At 36.4% G+C, this 22,218-nt stretch overlaps 1 protein-coding gene across 5 annotated transcripts in view; it reads right to left on the bottom strand.

Moving 5' to 3' along the window:
- SPAG6 (sperm associated antigen 6) overlaps window positions 1-22,218 on the bottom strand; it is a 73,389-nt gene that overhangs the window by 50,669 nt on the left and 502 nt on the right. For 3 of the 5 annotated variants that reach the window (XM_079912825.1, XM_079912829.1, XM_079912828.1), the window contains exons 3-4: window positions 4,781-4,947; window positions 914-1,097 (exon numbers count right to left, since the gene is read on the bottom strand). In XM_079912825.1, the coding sequence (XP_079768951.1) occupies window positions 914-1,097; window positions 4,781-4,947 (351 nt within the window). Of the gene's footprint in view, window positions 1-913; window positions 1,098-4,780; window positions 4,948-5,274; window positions 5,478-21,609; window positions 21,679-22,218 lie in introns of all 5 variants that reach the window. The other 2 variants (XM_079912827.1, XM_079912826.1) reach the window with 2 other exon arrangements.

The following is a 22,218-nucleotide window of genomic DNA, read 5'->3' as shown; positions in this document are numbered from 1 at the left end:
GTGGACTCTCAACCACTGCACCACCAGGGAAGCCCCTGGCCCCTCCTTGATGGCTTCATTGAGCTCAGTTTAGAAGAAAAGGTGCTCCTTCTCTTTCTCCTCCTTCCTGACGATTATGGGCTGAATACAAATATGTTCTAGCAAGTTACCACGCCCATATCTTTTCAACAATATTCACTCATACAACATGGCTCCTGGCTGGCTTGGAACACCCTACCATAAGCGAGAGTGAAGACCCAATGTCCCCTGAGGGGTGGCAAACTCAAACAATTTTGTAACGGAACCGATTTACCAAGGTCCTTGAATCTAATCAATATCTCATTCTCCCCACATCCCCCCGATTCCCTTTCTGTCTTCAAATTTTTCTTTTGCTAACTAACATAAAGACTGAAATGTATAGGTTTTTTGGTGAATTTGTGATCCAAACAACTTGGCCATCATTCGAAACTTATCTCCCATAATATATAGAAATATCATTAAGACGTCATATCTGGGACTTCCCTGGTGGCACAGTAGTTGGGAATCTGCCTGCCAATGCAGGGGACACAGGTTCGAGCCCTGGTCCAGGAAGATCCCACATGGCGCGGAGCAACTAAGCCTGTGCGCCACAACTACTGAGCCTGCGCTCTAGAGCCCTAGAGCCCACGAGCCACAACTACTGAGCCTGTGCTCTAGAGCCCATGCTCTGCAACAAGAGAAGCCACCGCGATGAGAAGCCCGAGCACCACAATGAAGAGTAGCTCCCTCTCGCCACAACTAGAGAAAGCCCACGCACCACACCAAAGACCCAATGCAGCCAAAAATTAAAAATTAAAAAAAAAAGACCTCTCATATCTATGGTTTACTAAGCAAAACCAGATTTACCTAATTAATCTAAACTTTAACAATCCTATTTTATAATAAGGCCCATTACCTGCATTATGTCTTGCAATATAGCCAAGTGCCCAGGCTGCAGCCTCTTTGACTCCAGGGTCAAAATCTTCCAAGCATATCACCAGTGTATCCAGTGCTCCACAATCCACTATCGCCTGAGCTAGTTGGGGAGAATGTTTACCAACTGCTCGTAACACAAAGGCAGCTGCTTTCTTGTAAAAACGCTACAAGGATAAATAGACAAAACTCAAAGTGAATTGAGCTAAAAGTTAAAATAGACCAAAACCAACATTAAAATGACATTGATATATTAAAAAAAAAAGCTCAAAAAATAAATAAGTAAAATAAAAAATAAAACTAAGAAAAAAAGCTCAACAGCTATTAAATATAAGAGATGAAAAACATCCTGCAATATCATTTTGATTTTTTGATGTTTCCCCCATTGCTTTTGTTCAGTTAACTGAACTGAAAGGATTTAAGCCTTAAAATACATTTCAAATGTTTTACTCTGAAACATGCATTTGGAAATTGTATAAAATAAAATATAAACATTATATTTCCTACAAATTCATAAAATAATGAGATTTCATGTTTGTGCATTACAGTGAAAGGTATTTGTTTGCCCTATGGGAACTCTTAGATTGTTAGCACATGCAACTAAACTGTCACCTAACAAATTCGTTTCCTTTACTTGCCCTCAGTCTCTAAGCATGACCTCAACTAACCTTTCTGGTGTCCCACGTTACCCTGAAATAACAACTATGTTCTGAGGCTCCCTTAGCAATCATCAGATAAACATAAAGGCAAAATATTCATGATACATTTTAAAACTCCTCCTGGCAAATAAACCAGCCCGACAGTGCGTTGTTATTTATCCCTTCTTAGAAATGTTTTTTTACAAAGATATAAATGACTTACCGTTATGTGAATTTCAAGTAATACTTCATACTTATAATATGTTCTACGTGTAAATTTTATCAGATTAAGAAATAAAACTGAAACACAAGACTAACCTGTTTTTCTTCATATTGCTAAAAAAAAAAATTAGATGTAGAGGAAGTATTTGGCTATAACACTCCCTGTTTTATGGTTAGCATAATGACACAGTAACAGTCTCCTAACTCTATCTTTCATTAATAGAGCCCAATTAATGCCCTATTTTAGATTCTAAGTTTCTATTTCTTTACAGTGACTACAAAAAAAAGCGACTAGATGACTATAGCATCTGTTTTGAAAGCATTCTATTTATGCAGGCTAAAATATTAAGATTCAATAAAAAATTATGTGAGAGAAAATACATCAAGTATACTTTAAAATATTATATCTCCAAAATCAGTATATATTGACAAGATAAGAAATATGCTATGTTAGTAATGATGTTTTGACTTGATATATTTCTTTAGTTTCTTAAATGTCAACATATACAGGCATTAAGATATTTGTTATAAAGTCCAATTTTACATGTCAGTAACCAAAAATCTCCTACTTTATTATAAAAATTAGAATAGTTTTAGAGTAGCTTCCCATAGATTATTTTCTCATAATTGTGGAAAAATAACGGTGACACATTTCTTGTCATTACCTTAAGCTAATTTGACTTTTTATATTGCAGAATTTTCAAATTCACACTTTACTGGGCATCAATAGTCAATACTAACTACAGTGCCTAGAATATCACTCTCTGATCTCATTCCAAATCCCTAACTCTCTTCTCTCCCAGAATTCCTCACCAAAAGAATTACCCTTTAAAAAAAAAAAGAAAAAAAAAAGGAAGGAAAAGCAAAACCAGAGGACTTTGTACCTCATAAAGAAGATATTAAATCTCCTGTGAGAAATGGGCTAAAGGCCTGGTAGGGGAAGGAGAGAGAAGCCTGTGAATGATGCTTCACATTCTCACTTTCTCCTCACCTCTGCCCTAGTACTTTTTGTCTCTTTACAGCTAATGGGTACTCATTCACACTTAGAAAACTTCTGTTGAGAACCTTCTATGTGAGACACCAAACACAGACCCTGCCCTCAGAGAAGGAGGTGAGTCCAAGCATTTGATGATAGAAGGAATGCCTACAAGAAAAATAAAATTTCTGTAACTCCTCCTAGGGATAAGACAGTTATTAGCAAATTACTCTCCAATCTAAAAAAATAAGGCACATTTTTAAACAATTAGGATTTTTTTTTTGGTAAATACACATAAAATTTACTATTTTAATCATGTTAAAGTGTACAATTCAATGGCATTTAGCGCATTCACAATGTTGTGCAACCACACCTATCTAGTTCCAGAATATTTTCATCACTCCGACAAGAAACCTCCCACATGCTAAGCAGCCACTTCTCACTCCCTCCTCCCCCCCCAGCCTCTGGTAACCATTCATCTGCTTCCATCTCGATGGATCTGCGTATCCTGGCTATTTCATATAAATGGAATCATACAATATGTAGCTTTGCCTGACTTCTTTCTGTTAGCACAAAGCTTTCAAGGTTCACCCGTGTTGTAGAATATATCATGATTTCATCCCTTGTTATGAACTGATAATATTCCATTGTACGGATACACAACATTTTGTTTATCTACTCATTCTTTTGGCTATCGTGGATAATGCTGCTATGAACATTTGTGCACAAGTTTTGTTTGAACACCTGTTTTCAATTCCTTCAGAAACATAACTAGGAGGAGAACTGCTGGGTCATATGGTGATTATGTTTAACTTGCTGAGGAAGTGCCAAACCGTTTTCCACAGCAGCTGCACGATTTTACAAAACTTCTCCACACCTTCACTAACACTTTTATTATTATTTTCCTTTTTTTCTTTCTCTTATTTTTTTATGGCCATCCTAGTAGGTAGAGTGCTATCTCATTATGTTTGGTGTGTTTTTTTTAAGATTTGATTTTATTTATTTTTGGCTGCACTGGGTCTTCATCGCTGCGTGCGGGCTTCCTCTAGTTGTGGCGAGCAGGGCCTACTCTTTATTGCGGTGCACAGGCTTCTCATTGCAGTGGCTTCTCTTGCTGCAGAGCATGGTCTCTAGGCACACAGGGTCAGTAGTTGTGGCTCGCGGGCTCTAGAGCTCAGGCTCAGTAGTTGTGGCGCACAGGTTTAGTTGCTCCGCGGCATGTGGGATCTTCCCGGACCAGGGCTCAAACCCGTGTTCCCTGCATTGGCAGGCGGATTCTTAACCACTGCGCCACCAGGGAAGCCCCCCCGCCATTTTAAAAATTGTATTGTTTGTCCTTTGGTTACAACAAATAGGAATTTAATTTTAAAGACATGTCAAGAAAGATACATCCCTAGGTTATGATAAACTAGCAGGATGGAAAGAACAGTCCAAGACCCTATGTAGAGGAAGATCCTTAACTATTGTTAGAAACATAGAGGGAACCAGACAGGATGAAAAAAACAATGGAGGCGCTCTTATATGGCCCTTAAAAGGGCTGACATGCTTTCATACTTGGAAAAAAATGCTTTGGCAAACCTTCCATTACATGTATTCTCCTTCCTTTTGGATGCTTCTCTTCCCCTTGCTTCAAAGCTGTCTCTTACATTGTCCATTAACCAGATTTCACCATTGTATATAACTTATTTGCCCAGGGCTCCATACACCTTTCTAAGACTGATCCTATAACTTGAATAAACCCATGCTGAGAAATACTGCTTTATGCATAATTCCATTAAAAATTATAATATGTTTTCTCTTTATATTAACAGTAATGGAGAAAAGCTGCCTATCAGCCCCAAAGTAAAATACCTTAAAAGTATTATTACATGCAGTTCAAAGAATTGAAGGTTCTATTAACATCCTAATAATTCTATGCCTACAAACTTGCAACTGTACCCAAACTATCAATTTTTTTTTAAATCCAAAACAAACAAACAAAAAACCATATAACTTAGTTTTTAAAAATTCTTACATTCTGTTCTGCCAGTGAATAAACAAGCTGTGGAAGAATGTTGCCCTTCACTACTGCTTCTGCTAGGTCATCATTATAATTAGCCAGTCTCCCCAGAGCCAAAGCAGCAGTCTGTTGAATTGTTGGGACCACATCCAGAAGAAGAGGCCTCAGCAAAGACATTACACCTAAGTTATGAGAAAACAGAAATCAGCAAATTTTAAATTAAAAGGCAAGCATACCATTCAGCATATACACAGATAGGAAAATTCAGGGGAATATATCAGTAAAACAACAACAACAAAATCATGCACTAAAAACTAATGGGATATCAAGCAGCATCTAACTGGCTAAGGCACAGAATAATACAACCTGTAATTATCAAAGTAGCAGCTTAGCATGGAAATAAGAAAGGCTTTGGAGAACCAGAGTTTAAATCCCTGATTTGGCAAACACTAGCTGCGTGACGTCACGAACGCAGAGAGAGGTTGTAAAGCACAGAGTAGAATGCCTACCTAGCACATGGCAGGGAGGCAGGTGTTGGGGAGCTGGGTCCCTCCCACACAGCCTTTGCACATCCTATCTTTCAGGGCTCAGTTCAGTCCTTTCCTCTCAATCAAGTCTTCCGATGTTTTTTTCTCTGATTCCAACTGAACTTTGCTTCAGGGCTAGGTGAGCTAGCAGGGCCATTTGGCTAGGGCCTCCCATTCATAAAGGGCTGCAAATTCAGATTTCTGACATTATCTCCAAATAAATAAATCACAATACTAGCTCTCATAATATTCATTCTAGGCTTGAATACATAGTAGGAATACCATCATAACAACAATAATAAAAGTAGCTTATATTATAGGTTATTTTGTGCATGCATTGTTTTAAGAACTTATTTTCCATATTAATTCACTGAACTCTCATAACAAACCTAGGAAGTAAGCCCTATTATCACGTCTATTTTATAGATGTGGAAATGGAGGCTGAGAAAGGTTAGGGAAATCCTCACACAATGGTGGAGCAACGTTAGCAATTCAGACATTCTTTTTTGATACTTACTAAATAAGTAACATGTATGGAAAATTGAGGAGGTGGGGAAACATGATTGCATTTGGGCCATTTTACTGGATACTTCCAACTCTGTATTAACTTTGCCTTACTATAAAATATGCAAAATAGTCAACTGTTATTTGTACTTTAATGACGGTGTTTTAGTCTAAGATTACAAAAAAGGTAATGACGAGAGTTCAAACTAGAACAAGTTTAGAAATTTGACTTGCTAAACTTAATTTACAGCAGGCTATTCAACTTGATGTTATTACATCTTTTCTTTAAAAACATACCCCAGTGACCTATAAAAGCAAATACATATTACCAATATTCTTTTATAATGTTATATCCAGAAACATGTGAAATAGAAAGAAAAGGAAAACATTTACAATAACATATAGGATTAGACCAAAGTAAGATAAATGGTACTACCAAATAACATAAGCAGAGAATAATGATGCTTATCACAGAAACATTTAATGATGAGACCTGTGGCTTTTCGCAGTTCCCAATTTCCTTTAGTGATCATTTTTACGTCTAAGTTGGTTTGGTTAGATCATTTTACAGAAGGCCACCGTTGCAAGGCTGCATCCCACTCAGGCTGGTTAACTTTGCAGGCACACAAAGTGTGCCTAGGCCCCTCCTCAGGCCTAGGCCACAGCTCATGTTAAACAAATCAGCATGTCCATGTGCATAAGTGTTGCTTATATTATTCTCTATACTTTTTTATAGAGATAATTTCTGTAATATCTCACAACAAAAAGTTTAATGCACAGAATAAGGTATTAGAATGACTACCAAACGTTAACATGGGTTCCTTCTAGAAAGTTGAATCTAAAACAATTTGTTGATCTCTTCTTTGTAGTTGCTTTATTACTCAATTTAAGTTTTTTAACAGTGGTAAAATATACATAACATAAAAATTATCATTTTTACCATTTTGGGATGTACAATTCAGAGGCATTAAATACATTTACAATGGTGTGTAATCATCACACCATTGAACCATTAAACTGCTTTCCACAGCGGCTACATCATTTTACACTCCCACCAGCAAAGTACAAGTGTTTAAATTTGTCCCCATCCTCACCAACACTTGTTATTTTTTTTTAGAATAACCATCCTAATAGGTTTGAAGTGGTATGTCCTTGTGGTTTGATTTTTATTTCCCTATCACCAGTGATGGTGAATGTGCTTATTGGTCATTTGTACATCTTCTTTGTTGAACTGTCCATTTAAGTCCTTTGCCCATTTTTTAATTGGGTTGGTTTTTTTGTTTTTGTTCTTGAGTATAACTTAATATTTTTTATAATGAATATGCACCATTTTAAATAAAACAAGTCTATACTCTAAAAAAGAAAAGCTAAATTTGTTAACATATATTTAAAGTTTCATAATAAATACATTAATGAGGATGCTCAGAATAGTTTTAAGAGAATCACAAATATGTTTCATATTATTTTTCCCTGATGATTCGAGTATTTCCTTTTCTCCTCACTTGATATAATTATGTGAAGGCAGTGGCTTATTGTCTTTTGAAATATAAATGGAAAATCAATCCATACTGGGTTATTCAACCTAGAATTTTGAATTAAACTGCAAGAACTCTGAACTTTTATGTTACGAATTTGAAGAATGAATTTATCTAAGTTTATAATATTTCTTATTATATTATTATGTATTATTAGTTACTATATTTAGCTAACACACCACAAGTCTCCCAATGTTGGATATTTTCAGTTTGCCATTTTAGCAATAAGATATTCTACCCCCAAAGATGTATTTCACTTGTCCATATACTCAAAGGAATTTTCTGCTTTGTATATTTTCTCCTCCCTTTTTCTACTGCATCTGGCCCCGGAAAAATAAGGTCAATAAAATGACACACAATTCCTTTCCTTCTACTCCAGTATTCAAAATCAAAGTTAGACTTCTATGCAGATGTTTCTGCTCTATCATATTCCTTTGTTCAGACAGTAAGAATTGTGAAAAATTTTAAATCTCTGAATATAAAAGTAAAAGCTAAAGTTTCCATTTAAAATATCTGTTTAAATAAGGTCATTCTGGGGCCTCCCTGGCGGTCCAGTGGTTAAGACTTTGCCTTCCAATGCAGGGGATGCGGATTTGATCTCTGGTCGGGGAGCTAAGATCCCACATGCCTCGCAGCCAAAAAATCAAAACAAAACATAAGCAATATTGTAACAAATTCAATAAAGACTTTAAAAATGGTCCACGTCAGCAACTAAGCCCATGCGCCACAACTACTGAGCCCTCGTGCCACACCTACCAAAGCCCATGCTCTGCAACAAGAGAAGCCACCGCAATGAGAAGCCCACACACCACAACGAAGAGGAGCCCCTGCTTGCTGCAACTAGAGAAAGCCCGCACCCAGCAACAAAGACCCAATGCAGCGAAAAATAAATAAATAAATTTATTTTTAAAAATAAATAAACAAAATAAAAATGGTCCACATCAAAAAAAAATCTTAAAAAAAAAATAATAAGGTCATTCTTATTAGAGAAAATATTGCCCCAAATTTCTAGTCCTTGAATTGCCTCTTAGTGCTTCATAGTCCTCAATCCCCAGGGACATGTTTTTATCTCTTACATAGGCTAAGCATACTTTATTACTCTAATTGCAGGTTTGTCCTAGATATACAGATAATGATGCAAAAGGAACTGAGGAAGCGAGGAGGGAAAGGAGGGAGGGAGAGAAGGAGGGAAAGAGAAGTATATATAACATAAAAAGAAAATTTTCCTTACTTGTCTGTCCATTAGGAATTCATGGTGATTGATCCTTGGTGAGTGAATGCATGAAAATGTAGAGTCCATAAGTTACAACAGTCGGAATTACCGCTACAATATCTGATAGACAAGGTCTCTAGTGAGCAGCTAATGACTCATTAGGGTCTCCACTGAAGGAGCCAACACATACTAGCTAATATTGGGTTGGCCAAAAAGTTCGTTTGCGTTTTTCCATAACATCTAACAGAAAAACCCAAACAAACTTTTTGGCCAATCCAATATTATATCTAATAGTAAAAATTATTCCTGTATTATACTCTAATATCTATAAAACAATTCTGTTTTCTTTATATAAATTGATTAAATGGTGTGAAAATGTTTCTGAAATTTAACCTACAGGCTAAATCTTTACAATCTTTACAATCTTCCCCACCCCCAACTTTATAGCTTTGAGTTTCTTTTCTGTATTTCTTGTTCCAGTGCCATACTGGAGACACTGCTTCTAATACTTATATTGTAATCCAGTTTTGCAAAAAACAACCTCGCTAATCCTACCCTCGCTAATCATTCATTCAAAAAATAGATCAAGGTTTACCGAGTGGCAAGAAATAGGACCTCATACACGAGTAAAGGCAGTTCATGCTCTCAAAAAACTAATAATCTAGTGGAAGAGATTATAGAATAGCCTCAAAATAATCACAACTCTTTCCCTTAATTCCTTTTAATGCAACATAGCCCTAATCACTTTAATTTTGCATGCCAATTGCATATGTAAGTCAGGAAAAAAAGGTCAAACATTTCTAAAGACAAAAAAAAACTAATATTCTCATATTACATGTGCATAATTTATATAGATATTACTTCAATCTGAGGTGTTTTATAAAGATATTTAACATCTCAACTTTGTTCCATTAAAAACAATTCTTTGGGTTCATTTAAGTCATAGTAAAGATTTCTGGTTGCCCTGGTTACTTTTTTGTTTTGTTTTGTTTTAATTGTGGTAAAATATACATAGCATTAAATTGATCATTTTAACCATTTAAAGTGTACCATTCAGTGGCATTAAGTACAGTCATAATGTTGTGCAACCATCACTACTGTCATTTCCAGAACTTATTCATCATTCCTAACAGACACTCCATACCAATTAAACAATAACTCCCCATTTCCCCCTACCCCCAGCTTGTGACAGTTTCTATTCTGTTTTCTGTCTCTATTATTTTGCCTATTTTAGATACTTCATATAAGTGGAAGCATACAACATTTGTCCTTTTTCATCTGGCTTCTTTCACTTAGCATAATGTTTTTAAGAGTCATCTGTATTGCAGCATGTATCAAAATTTCATTCCTTTTTAAGACTGAATAATTTTCCATTGTATGTATATACATTTTGTTTGTCTATTCATGTGTTGATGGACATTTGGGTTGTTTCCACCTTTAGGTTATTGTGAATAATGCTGCTGGGAACAGTGGTGTACACGTATCCATTTGAGTCCCTGCTTTCAATTCTTTTGAGTATATACCTGGGAGCGGAATTGCTGGACTAAATGATAATTCTATGCTTAACTTTTTGAGGAACCACCAAACTGTTTCCACAGTGACGGCACCCTTTTACATTCCCACCAGCAAATTACAAGAGTTCCAATTTCCCCACATCCTCACCAATATTTTGTTTTTGTTTATAACAGCCATCCTGAGGGGTGTGAAGGGGTATCTCACTATGGTTTAATTTGCATTTTCCAATGACTAGTGATATTGAGCTACTTTTCATGTGTTTATTGTCTATTTGTTTATCTTCTTTGAAGAAATATAGTTGATTTAAATCTTCTGCACATTTTTTTTTTTTTTTTTTTTGCGGTACGCGGGCCTCTCACTGTTGTGGCCTCTCCCATTGCGGAGCACAGACTCCGGACGCGCAGACTCAGCGGCCATGGCTCACGGGCCCAGCCGCTCCGCGGCATGTGGGATCTTCCCAGATCGGGGCACGAACCCGCGTCCCCTGCATCGGCAGGCGGACTCTCAACCACTGCGCCACCAGGGAAGCCCTTCTGCACATTTTTGAAGTGGATATTTTGTTGGTGGCGGTTATAGTTCTTTATATATTCTAAATATTAAGCTCTTATCAAATATATGCTTTGCAAACATTTTCTTCCATTCTGTGAGCCGTCTTTTCACTCTCTTGATAGTGTACCTTGAGGCCCCTCCTTGTTTCTTAGACTTAAAATGAATATTTTTTACTTTCCAATTTTATTCAAAATTATCACAAACATAAAATATGTTAAAGATTTGTTATAAATTTTACAAAGCTTTAAAATTTTAAACTCAAACGTTTTATTTTAATCTAAAACTACTTTCCATGTATCCATTTACTATGAAACTGCTACTACAGTTCATTCAAGTTTTGGAAGAAGTGATTTCTGCATACAGTTAACCAATACTCAGCAAAGGATTCACCCTTAACCATCAACGTCAACGTTACTCAGACATTCTGTTGGGGCCCAATTAAAATATGAAAGAAACTTCGTGCTTTAGAAATAGAAGGAATCTTGCCCTACTTGGTACATCACTGCCTATGCTGAGAGACAAAAGACTGAGATGGTTAATAGCATGTATCTGGAGGGAGATTGTTTGGGTTCAAATCTGGGCTCTGCCATTTCCTGGCTGTGGGGCCTCAGCGAGATTACTTAACCACTCTGTGTCTCAGTTTCCTCATTTGTAAAATGGTGACAAATTCTAGGACCACCGTATAAAGCTGTTGTGAGAATTAAAATGAGCTAAAATTTCTAAAGTGCTAGGAAGATTATCTAGGACAAAATAAACACCAGTTGGATGCTTGATAAATAAAAGTGCTCTAAAGGAATCAATTCCCTATGTTGACCATATTTTTCATCAACATTTTATTATTATTAACATAGATGACTCATTAATCAATCAGTACCTTACACTGTAATGGAGAAATACTTAAGGCTGCACGGCCCCACAGATTGAGCCTTTTCTACGATGTATTTTAGAATTACTTTGGAATGAATAGCTCATTCACCATTCATTTAAGAAATATTAAGAATCTACAACGTGTTAAAACACAATTGTCCCTGACCTCAAGGAACTCATAAAGGGGTCATGAGAGATAAACAACACATTATGATGTGTGCAACTAAAGGAATAGAGGATGCTTTGCAAAAACACAGTAGAGCATCTAACCCAGGCTTTGAGGGACAGAGGGAAGGTGCAAAGGCTAATTGACATCTAAATTGAGATCTGAAGGCTCTCAGGCAGATTTTCTGCTGAAAAAAATTGGAAGGCGTAGGGATTGGAGAGAACTCCAACTAGAAGAAACTGTATAAATGAAGCTCAGAACCAAAAAGAGTTTGATATGATGACAAAACTGAGAATACAGTTTGACTTTAGTACAAGAGAGGAGAGAGGAGTTGGAGAAAGAAGGCTGAGATGAACAGAGAGAGACAAAAGTCCTGAAGGGTCCAATGAACTGTTTTAAGTATTCTAAATTTAATCTGAGCATTAATGTCAGTGCAGTGACAGATCAGATTTGCACTTTGTACTGAAGCATCTCAGATTACACTGGGGAGAAAGGATGAAAAGAGAGAAGACCACTTAGGAAGCTATTATAGGAACCTAGGCCAGATGTGAAGATAGCCTGGAGTACAGTAATGGCAAAAGGGAAAGAGAAAAGTGAAAGGTCTAAGGAGATATTTAAAAGACAAACTGATTATTGTGAAGAAGACGGAGGAATCACTGATACTTCCCAGTTTCTGGCTTGGACAAGGGCTGCATGATTGTTGCAGACTGTTGAAGAAGCCATGATAAATCTATACTGGTCTGAAATGTAAAGTGGGAGGGGTGACGCGGCAAGGGATAAAGCTGGAGAGGTTGGTTGGGGCCAGATAAGTTTAGCTATAGGTTAAATGAAGATTTCTGTGATGTTGTTCTAAGAGAAATGGGAAGCTATGGGGAGCTTTATTGTTTGCACTACTCATTCTCAGGGGAGTAAATAAATGGAAATGAAGACTTTGAATAATTCCCAGGCCCACCATGTGTGGCTGGGCAGGCTGCATACTGCACAAATCCAGGGGACGCCATTCGCATAGACCATGATATAAATGGCACTCCCGAAGTTGTGCAAAGCACAGTAGCCATCCTTGATATTTATGTGGTTCTCTATTTCATGTGAATAAATCTTACCTCCTCAGTATAATAATGAACATCTCTAGAGCAGTGCTTATGTTTTACACTTTTCTTCTATTTCTCAAATTACCTAGCACGGTTCTGAACGCACATCTAACTCTTATTGAAACACTCTGTGGTCTTGACTCTCTATAGAGACCACTATCCACTTGGATTTTACTATTACAAGCACTACCTACTCTCCTATCACAGAGTAATTCCAATTACACTCATCAGCTTTTCTCTGATTTTAGTTTTTTTTATTTCTTTAACAAGTTATTACATTTACATGTCTATATTTTTACTGAAGCAAGTTTTATGACACTGATGAGTTTTAATGCATGTTCTCGTTTTCCTTCACTGGTCATTTTTCACTTGAAAATATTTGTGTTCCTCCCTTGCTTTTCTTTAGAGAAGAATTTTCAGGCCTTGATTTGATTTCTTTCATCCTCTATGATTATATACCTCTGGCCACTATTCTTTCATTTGATTAAGAATTAGTAAATTTTGGTATCACATATCTATTTGTCTTGCTTTCTGTGAAACACTTTTTCACTGCCATAACTATAAAGTCAATTATGGGCTTCCCTGGTGGCGCAGTGGTTGAGAGTCCGCCTGCCGATGCAGGGGGCCTGGGTTCGTGCTCCGGTCCGGGAAGATCCCCCGTGCCGCGGAGCGGCTGGGCCCGTGGGCCATGGCCGCTGAGCCTGCGCGTCCGGAGCCTGTGCTCTGCAACGGGAGAGGCCACAGCGGTGAGAGGCCCGCGTACCGCAAAAAAAAAAAAAAAAAAAAAAAAAAAAAGAATTAGTAAATTTTGGTATCACATATCTATTTGTCTTGCTTTCTGTGAAACACTTTTTCACTGCCATAACTATAAAGTCAATTATGATTTTAGGTGTTATATCCCTTACAACACACAAAGATCCTTATAATTTATTTAAATGGTCAGAATGAATCACAAAATGTGTATATAGTCTTTTTTACATAAAATTCAATTGTAATCATAAATGATTCAAGAAACTCTTATGATCAAGGGTAATATATTTTCTCCTTTTAAATTTATTCTCATTAACTTCAGTATCCTCTGAATTTTGTTTGGTGATTCACTGTCAATTCAGTCATTTGTGAGTGAAGGACTACCACACCTGACATGTCACTGTTGAGTGGGGAGGGGTGAGAGGAAGATGAGACAGAGATCACTGACCCTCTCACTGGCAGCCAGCAACTCTTCTAAGAGGGCAAGGAAGCACAGTATGTACTCACTTATTTAACATATACTTCTAGAGCATCTCCGGGCACTCCTCTAAAAAAAAATCTACAAATATTAACCCATTAATCCTCATTACAATCCTACCAGGTAGATGCTATTTATAGCTCGGGTTCTATGTCCTCCTATTTCTCCAATGTCAGTCACCCCATTTACCAATGAAAACTGGCCTCTGTGCTAGGTTTAGAATGCATACCATCTCTTGAATTCACATGATTCTGCCATTAACGTTACTGTAGGTCTCTTCCATGATTACTGTATTAAACCGAAATTCCACTGATTTGTCCAGTGCAACTGTGACTCTGGACTAGGTCACTGCCCCCACCATCTATATGGGAGATTTATACTGAGTGAGTATGTAGAGCATAAAAGTTATGGCAAGTTCAATTTACATGATACTTCAGATAAAAATGATTAGAACTTACGTGTTTATAGTTAACGTGAAGAAATATAAAATGGGCTTTTAACATAGTTTCCAAATGAACATGTAAGTTCCACATATCCAAGCCTTTATTTTCATTTCAGATCTCTCTCCTGAGCCCCAGAGCCCTATCTATCCAAACTGCTTACCAGAGTCACTGGCACATAGATCTCCCAGACACACTTCAACCCCAGCACTGTTACAGAGTGAAATCGCCATTTCCCCCGAGCTGTTTGTATCCCTTCTCCATTAATGAAGAGTGCTAATTTGCCTAAGTAACCAGAAGCCTTGGAGTCATTTTGTTTGTTTCTTTGTTTCTTTCTAAAAGTCATTTTATTGTGAAAGCATGAAGGACTGCCTTTCATCAGGCAACAAGTTTGCCATTCCAAAGCTGTTTCAACATTTATTGAGTGCCTATGTTGTACTGGACCCTCTGCCAGGTGGATGGCTGTAACAATTTTTAAAAACAATATTATTGAACTATACTTAATTTACAATGTCATGTTAGTTTCTAGTATACAGCAAAGTGATTCAGATATGTGTGTGTGTGTGTGTGTGTGTGTGTGTGTGTGTGTGTATCCCTGTGCTATACAGTAGGACCTTGTTGTTTATCTATTTTATATATAGTAGTTTGTATCTGTTAATCCCAAACTAATTTATCCCTCCTCCACCCTCTTTCTTCTTTGGTAACCATAAATTTGTTTTCTATGTCTGTGAGTCTGTTTCTGTTTTGTAGTTTTGTAAATGAGTTCATTTGTATCGTATTTTAGATTCCACATATAAGTGGTATCATATGGTATTTGTCTTTCTGTCTGGCTTACTTCACTTAGTATGATAATCTCCAGGTCCATCCATGTTGCTGCAAATGGCATTATTTCATTCTTTTTTTATGCCTGAGTAATATTCCATTGTATATATATACCACATCTTCTTTACCCATTCATCTGTCTATGGACATTTAGGTTGCTTCCATGCGTTGGCTATTGTGAATAATGCTGCTATGAACACTAGGGTACATGTATCTTTTCAAATTATAGTTTTCCTTGGAGTCATTTTGAACTCCTCTCTCTCCTCACCTGCCCCTGCCAGCCCCCTTCTACTAAGTCACAAGTCCGACAGACCTCTTATCCAGCATGACTGCTATAGCAAAAATGGATACCTGGTCTTCCCGATCCTGTTTCAATCCCCTCCAATCTATTCTCCACACCACTGTGAAAATCATCTCCCTAAAACACAAAATGAATCCCTCCATCCCTCTAGTTAAAACTTTTCAAAGGTTTTTCAAAGGTTTTTCAAAGGTTTTAGGATAAATCCAAACTTCAGATGAGGTCCTTCATAATTAGGGCTGTTTTCCTCTCCAGCCACTGACTTGCCTCTCTCTTGTCCTATTATCCCAAGAAGTTCCAGCCATACCTAAACATCTGCCTTTTCTATCAAGTACCATCTTTTCTCTTGCCTATTTGCCTTTGCACATAATGTTCCCTCTACCCAAATGCAGTTTTCCTCTCCCATTTCTTCATCTAGCTAACTCCTAAGAAATTAAGCACAGATAACCCCTCCTCCTAAAAGTCTCCCATGACCAGCACTCCTCATTCCTAAAACTTGATTAGGTACCCTTCATATGTGTCCCATATGTCTATATATCAGACACTTATCAAAAAGTATGTATTTATATATCTCACCATTAGCAAATAAGCTCCTTACGGGCAGAGTCTATGCCTTCAATTTTTGCATGATCAGCATCTAAGCATGCATCTGGCACTTGGACACTCAGTAAATGTTTGTTGAATGATGAATGAACAAACTCTGAAAATTAATGTGCAATTTTCTCTTTTTAGGTAAATTTTAGTTAAAATAACAAAATGGATAAAGTGTCCATAGTTCTTTTGTTAGGTACACGAGGTCAGGTACATAAGTGTCATTATTATAAATTCATAAAGCTTTAAGGAACTCAAATGAGTCATTTAAACTATCCCCTCACCTAAAACCACCCCACATACATATAATTCTATTTTAATTTAAAGTCTTCTAGAGAGCTGCAAATTTTAAATTAGTTCTGTCTTCTTCTGTCAATGTGTTTTCTCTTTTACAATATATACCTATTACACCCATCTTCCTGGAGAAGATTGGAATGTTTAGGAATGGGGTCAGTATAGAGAATAAAGAGGACAGTTCTAAAAGGACTGTCTGCTCCAAGAGGTTTCATGGGTAATATGTGAAGAGAAAACTTTTGGAAGGCAATCAGTTCAAAAATCTATCTTCAGATGAAATTCTTTGTTTTAATCATACTCTACCTAGTTTACTTTTTTTTGAGACAGTTTACTCTAAAAGATATGGATACAAAGTTAATAATTAAGAGCCATGGAGTGGAGACGGGGGCTGGTTATTTTTTAAATCAGAAATATAGTGATAGTTGCTACAGCTGAACTCTGAACATAGCACTGAGTTTTGTGGCAGCAAAAGTAGAATGAGAACCACTTTGTGAAATAAAAGAAAGCAGGAACAAATTTTTTTTTCCTGAAATCATACCTAGGCCTGACTTGAAACATAATAGTTAATAAAAGATTGGTTGAATAAAAGAGTGTATCTTTGTATTAAAAAATTTAACAGCAAAATGGACATCTTCAATGATAGGTTTTTAAAGTTGTGGGAAAGTCTAAGTATCTATTTTTAAATAAGCCCTCAAAAAAAAAAGAGGGACTTTTAGAGTTATTAGACCAATTCTACAAAGACATTTTTATAGAAAACTAATGTAATCTAGTCTACTTACATAATATAATAGTGATTCTAACTTGACACAGAGATACAACTCAGAATATATGGAAAAGTGGAGAGAGATCATTTCCTTTGGAGACACAGGCACACATACACAAGCAGTGGATTACACACTTTCCACAGGTGATTTTAATTTTTTTTTCCCCCCAGGTGATTTTAAAGAGCTTCTGGTTTGATAAGACTTTCCTTAGAAGCCAGAGGAAACCAAAAGGTCTTCTAGAGCTCTGAGGCCAGTTTAAGCCCTAAATACAACTTCCACTCCCTCAAACCTCCAGGTAGTTACCAATTAAAGTTAGTCCTCTGCATCTGGGCCTCCACTCAAGATCCCATAATGGTACTCAACAAGACCTCAAAAGCAGTTATGCACAATTACTGGACAGTCACTGGTACCCAAAGGCCTAAATAGATGACTTGTTTTAACAGTTAACACTGAGGTTTATCTGGAACTCCTAGAACATCTAGGAATAGTTTCCTGATACCTCTGAGGTAACACAGAAAGAGCATAAGGTCAGACAGCAATTAAGAAACAGGTCCTAGTCCCAGTTTGGCCACTAACTCACTTTGTGATGAGGGCAATTATCCAACCTTCTTTGGGCTTTAACCACAGTGAACAAGATACCTACTCTACTTACCTGAGCTGTTATAAGAATCTAATCTTCTAAGAGATGTGAAAACACTTAGAAAAATAATTACTCCTTCCTTCATTCTATTTAAACATGTTGAACATCTGCTCTATGCTAAGCATTATGCTAGGCATGAAGTTTACATCTGGTAGAGAAAGCAGAAACTAAACCATTACAGTTGTGATAAGGACTATGAAAGAGAACTATTAGAAGCAGGGAAAGATAAATCAATAAACTCAACCCCCGGGGAGGGCTCAAGGAAGGTTTCCCTGAGGAATCTACATCTGAACAGAGCCATAAAGAATGAGTAGGAATTAACCAGGCAAAGAAGTGTAGGAAAAGGTTCTAGTAGTCAGAGGAGCAAAGGTCTTGAAAAAACATTCAACGAATGTAAAGTGCTTTTAGGAAACACTAAAATAACTTTTCAAAAACATTGAATCTATGACATTGAAATGTAACCCCACAATCTGCCATTTCAAAAACCCACTCTTACAGGTTTATCTACAGCTTGGATTTTTCTTTTTAGTCATCAAACTCTTCCTAAGAAAACAGTGAGATCCTAGCCCTGGTTGCATTATTTTCTACTTATGTACCAATGCTTAGATAACAAAACAGATAAATGTCCATGTAGGAACAACAATTTGGGACACAGAATAAAATTCTGAAAAATCTTGTTTTTAGGACATATTGGTAGGTGCATAAAAATTCAGAATTTTTATAGCTCCCTGGAACATTTTCCACTTAAGTATTTGGGAAAAAAAAGAAGAAAGAAAGAAAAAAAAAGGCCTCTATCCCTACCCTATCCTTAAAGAAAAAGTCAGTGCTTTGAATTAATTATCATACATTCAGAAGTATAAGGCTCCTTTTATATTGGCAAATACATCAAATTTAAATGGCATAATTGCTTAAGTTTTCTGAAGTTGCTTTACTAATTATCTTTTCAGTTCTAATATCCTTTGGAACAATAGTTTTTGTAGGAGAATCTCGGTATTGTACATGTACCTCCCAGGATGTGTTTTAAATACATTATAAATGTTTACTACAGGCTTTTCCTTCTCATAGCAAATTGAAGTTTTAGATCATTAATATGAAGATTTTCACCCTGCCCCAGACACATGCAATTTAAAATCATTTTATGTCAACATATATTACTTATTTTCTTGAATTATGAACCAAATAAATTGCCTCAATTTGGAAATTAGCTTCATACAGGTGCATATTTAAAGTGATAGGCAAACTTTTCTATTCCTACTCTTCTGAAAATGTGCATAACTATGATTTGCCATGTTTACTGTTTGGCTACATATAGGTTACAAGCAAAATATTACAAAGTATTATTTTAAACTTTACCCCCACTTTTCTTATATAAATAGCTGCTTCAGAAGAAGTTTATTTCATGCAGCTAAGCAGTTTAAAAATCATGTTCTTCAGGCTTTTACTGGCTTATTTTAGAAGACCTTCTAAACAACCAAAGAGTGGCCTGGTACTCCAATATACCACAAAACACCTTTCTTATATTTTGTAATTAAACAACCACCTCCAATTGCTGAGATTCCACAGTTGGTACAAGTAACGATGTATTATCACTACCATTGAAGTCATGTGTTATTATTCAAAGAGGTGAAATATCCAAATTCATTTTTAAATAGCTGCAAGATGTAATGGCTCAAACATATAGGGTTTGAGGGAGCATAAAGAGGTTTTATAACAAACATTAAACTTTTTAATGTTTTCATGTATGTCCTTTTGACTTAGAAAGAACAAAATCTCAGTGAGAAAAAAAAAAACTCTAGGTTATAGACACATTGTACACAGTTCTTTCTAGTAACAATTTTGATTGGAACTCAAACTTATTTTTGTCCAAATACTCTGAAGAAGATATCTTGCAACACTTTGTTTTATAATTACTTTGGACATATTTAATAGAGCAGATTCTCTCATTAGCACATCAAAAACACAATGAGAAAGATCAGAGATTTTAAATGAAATAAAACTTCATTGATAACTTTCACCTTTAAGAGTCCTTTCACACTGAATGAATTTAAAAATTCTAAACCAGTAAACTACTGATTTATCATGATACATATATGGAAACTTTTTTTCACATTATTTTGGATCTATGATACATATGTATTTAAACAGTTTATTAGGGAAGACAAGTGAGAAAACAAAACCCTCCCAGGTATGTAGACAGTATGTCAAAGTCAGGAATAAAATGCACTGGTATCTTATGATACCAAAATGAAGTCACTTGACTGAAAAAAAAAAAAAAGCTTGATCAAAATATATACTTTATGTACACATATTGTGGCTCATTCAAAAGCATTTTTAAATCCATGGTGATGTTTTAAAAATAAACCATTTAAATGGTTAAGTTGACTATTAAGAGAAGTCTTCATAACAAAGCTTACAGGGTTTTTTTAAATTAAAAGAATAAATATATTGGAATACTCATCTGTCCCTATTTAAAGTTATTAAAGGGGGGCTTAAGTTGAATTTAGATAATATGAAATACATTAAAATAAGTTCCTCAGGGGAAAGAAAAATCTTACCATTCCATCAAGATATTAGGCAAGTGCAGATAACTTCAAAACATTAAGTTATATTCCTTTTGTATTCCATTCCTTCATAAGCCAGACCATAAGTGGAAATAGGTGGCTATTTAAGAATGCCATATCTAAGTCACTTATACTTTGGTGATGACTTAGCCTGTTTGGATTGATTAAATTCCACAATATATTCTACATTGTATACTTATGGGAAGAGATAATCTGTCACTATCACACTAAAACATGATATTCTGTATCTTAAGAGTTATCTGTACATCCATATTTCAGTATCAAATTTATAAAAGAATGTCAATCATTTTCCCTTTTTAAGAAATCATGTTTTAGTTTAGCTGTATATATACTGTCCAGAAAATTAAATATTTGTAAATAGCAAGTGTCCCTTCACGAAGGCCACTGAGTAGGACTGAAAGGGGAAAAAATCCAAAAATAAGCGCATTCAAATAATGTAATATGCTCTAATGAAGTTAACATGGTCAGTATATATGAAACTCTGTGTGTCCAGCACTGTTCTGGGCACTGTGAGGAGTATACGTGCATGCATACAAGCGCACACACACGTGCAGAAGAAAGAAGATGAATTCACATGAAACAACGGTAGAGCAAAAGACTATCAACTTTGAAATTTTCAAAATGGAGAACAGATTAATGGTTGCCCAGCATTAGGAACAAGAGGGAGATAGGTGTGGCTATAAAAAGGCATCACAAGGGATCCTTGTGGTGATGAAAGTAGTATCTTGACAATAGTGGTGATGGATACACACGGTATAAAATTGTATAGAACTAAAAGCACACATACACTTAAAGTACAAGGAAAACTGAAAAACTGTTGGATTTTTATCAATATTCTGGTTGCGATATACTACAGTTTTGAGGTACACTAGCTCTCTATGTTATTTCTTACAACAGCATGTAAATCTACAAATATCTCAAAATTAAGTTTTTTTAAATGATTATAAAATACACTTTCCCTATTCTAAATACATCCCCCTCCCAAAATAAAAACATGCAATAATAAACACCAGAATCCCTCCCAGTGACAGAAGAAATTGCCAGCTAGGTGCAGTAGTAATTCCCTTCAAAGAAACACAGAGTAAACAGTATGTCTAAACATTCTTGCCCCGAAATATGTTCTGAATTTTCTTCAAATCCGTGTTAATTTAATGAGTTTTAAAGATCACATCCCATAAATTGAAGATTTCTCATGACACAGTAGCAATAAAATTCTACCTTCAGATGGTGGTGGAATCATCCTTAATCAGAGACAGAGACGAGGGGAGGGTACCACCATTTTCTTCTCTGTTTATGTTAAAAGATAAGAAGCAAATCACACACACAGGCACACACTCTTCCTCTTCCTGTAGAGTGTACATGAGTTCGGATCGAGACGTGGAATAACAGCACCACAAGGATTTCTCAAAGCTAGGTCTCTGCCTACTTGGAATCTCTTGGAAAATATTCAAGCATATCTTTGCTCTTTCGCTAATGCAAGACAAGAAATAACGGGTCAACTGCTCTGGAATTCCTTTGGTGTGAGAAAGTCAAGTCGAAGGTGATCAAAGGCAGGGCATCCGGATAAAATGGGTCTGATTAGGGTAGATTCAGACAACCTGACATTTGCTTGGTTGCGATAAAGATGGAAATAGGGACGTCGGGTCCCTCTCACACCAATCTGGAAACTTGACCCGCTAAAGAGATCGAACGCTTCTACAGCCTCCGCGGTGGATTGGAGGAATTTAGGGACGCTGTCCTCCTGTCCCCATCCTGCCGCTCCCCAACAGCTCAGCCGGCTGGGGAGCGGGGCGACGGGGACCCGGGGCGAGGAGAAGCCCGGGGACA

This window comes from Stenella coeruleoalba (assembly GCF_951394435.1).
Source record: "Stenella coeruleoalba genome assembly, chromosome: 2".
Lineage (NCBI taxonomy): Eukaryota > Metazoa > Chordata > Mammalia > Artiodactyla > Delphinidae > Stenella > Stenella coeruleoalba.
Note: the sequence above shows the minus strand (reverse complement) of the source record. Positions and strands in the feature narration are given on the sequence as shown.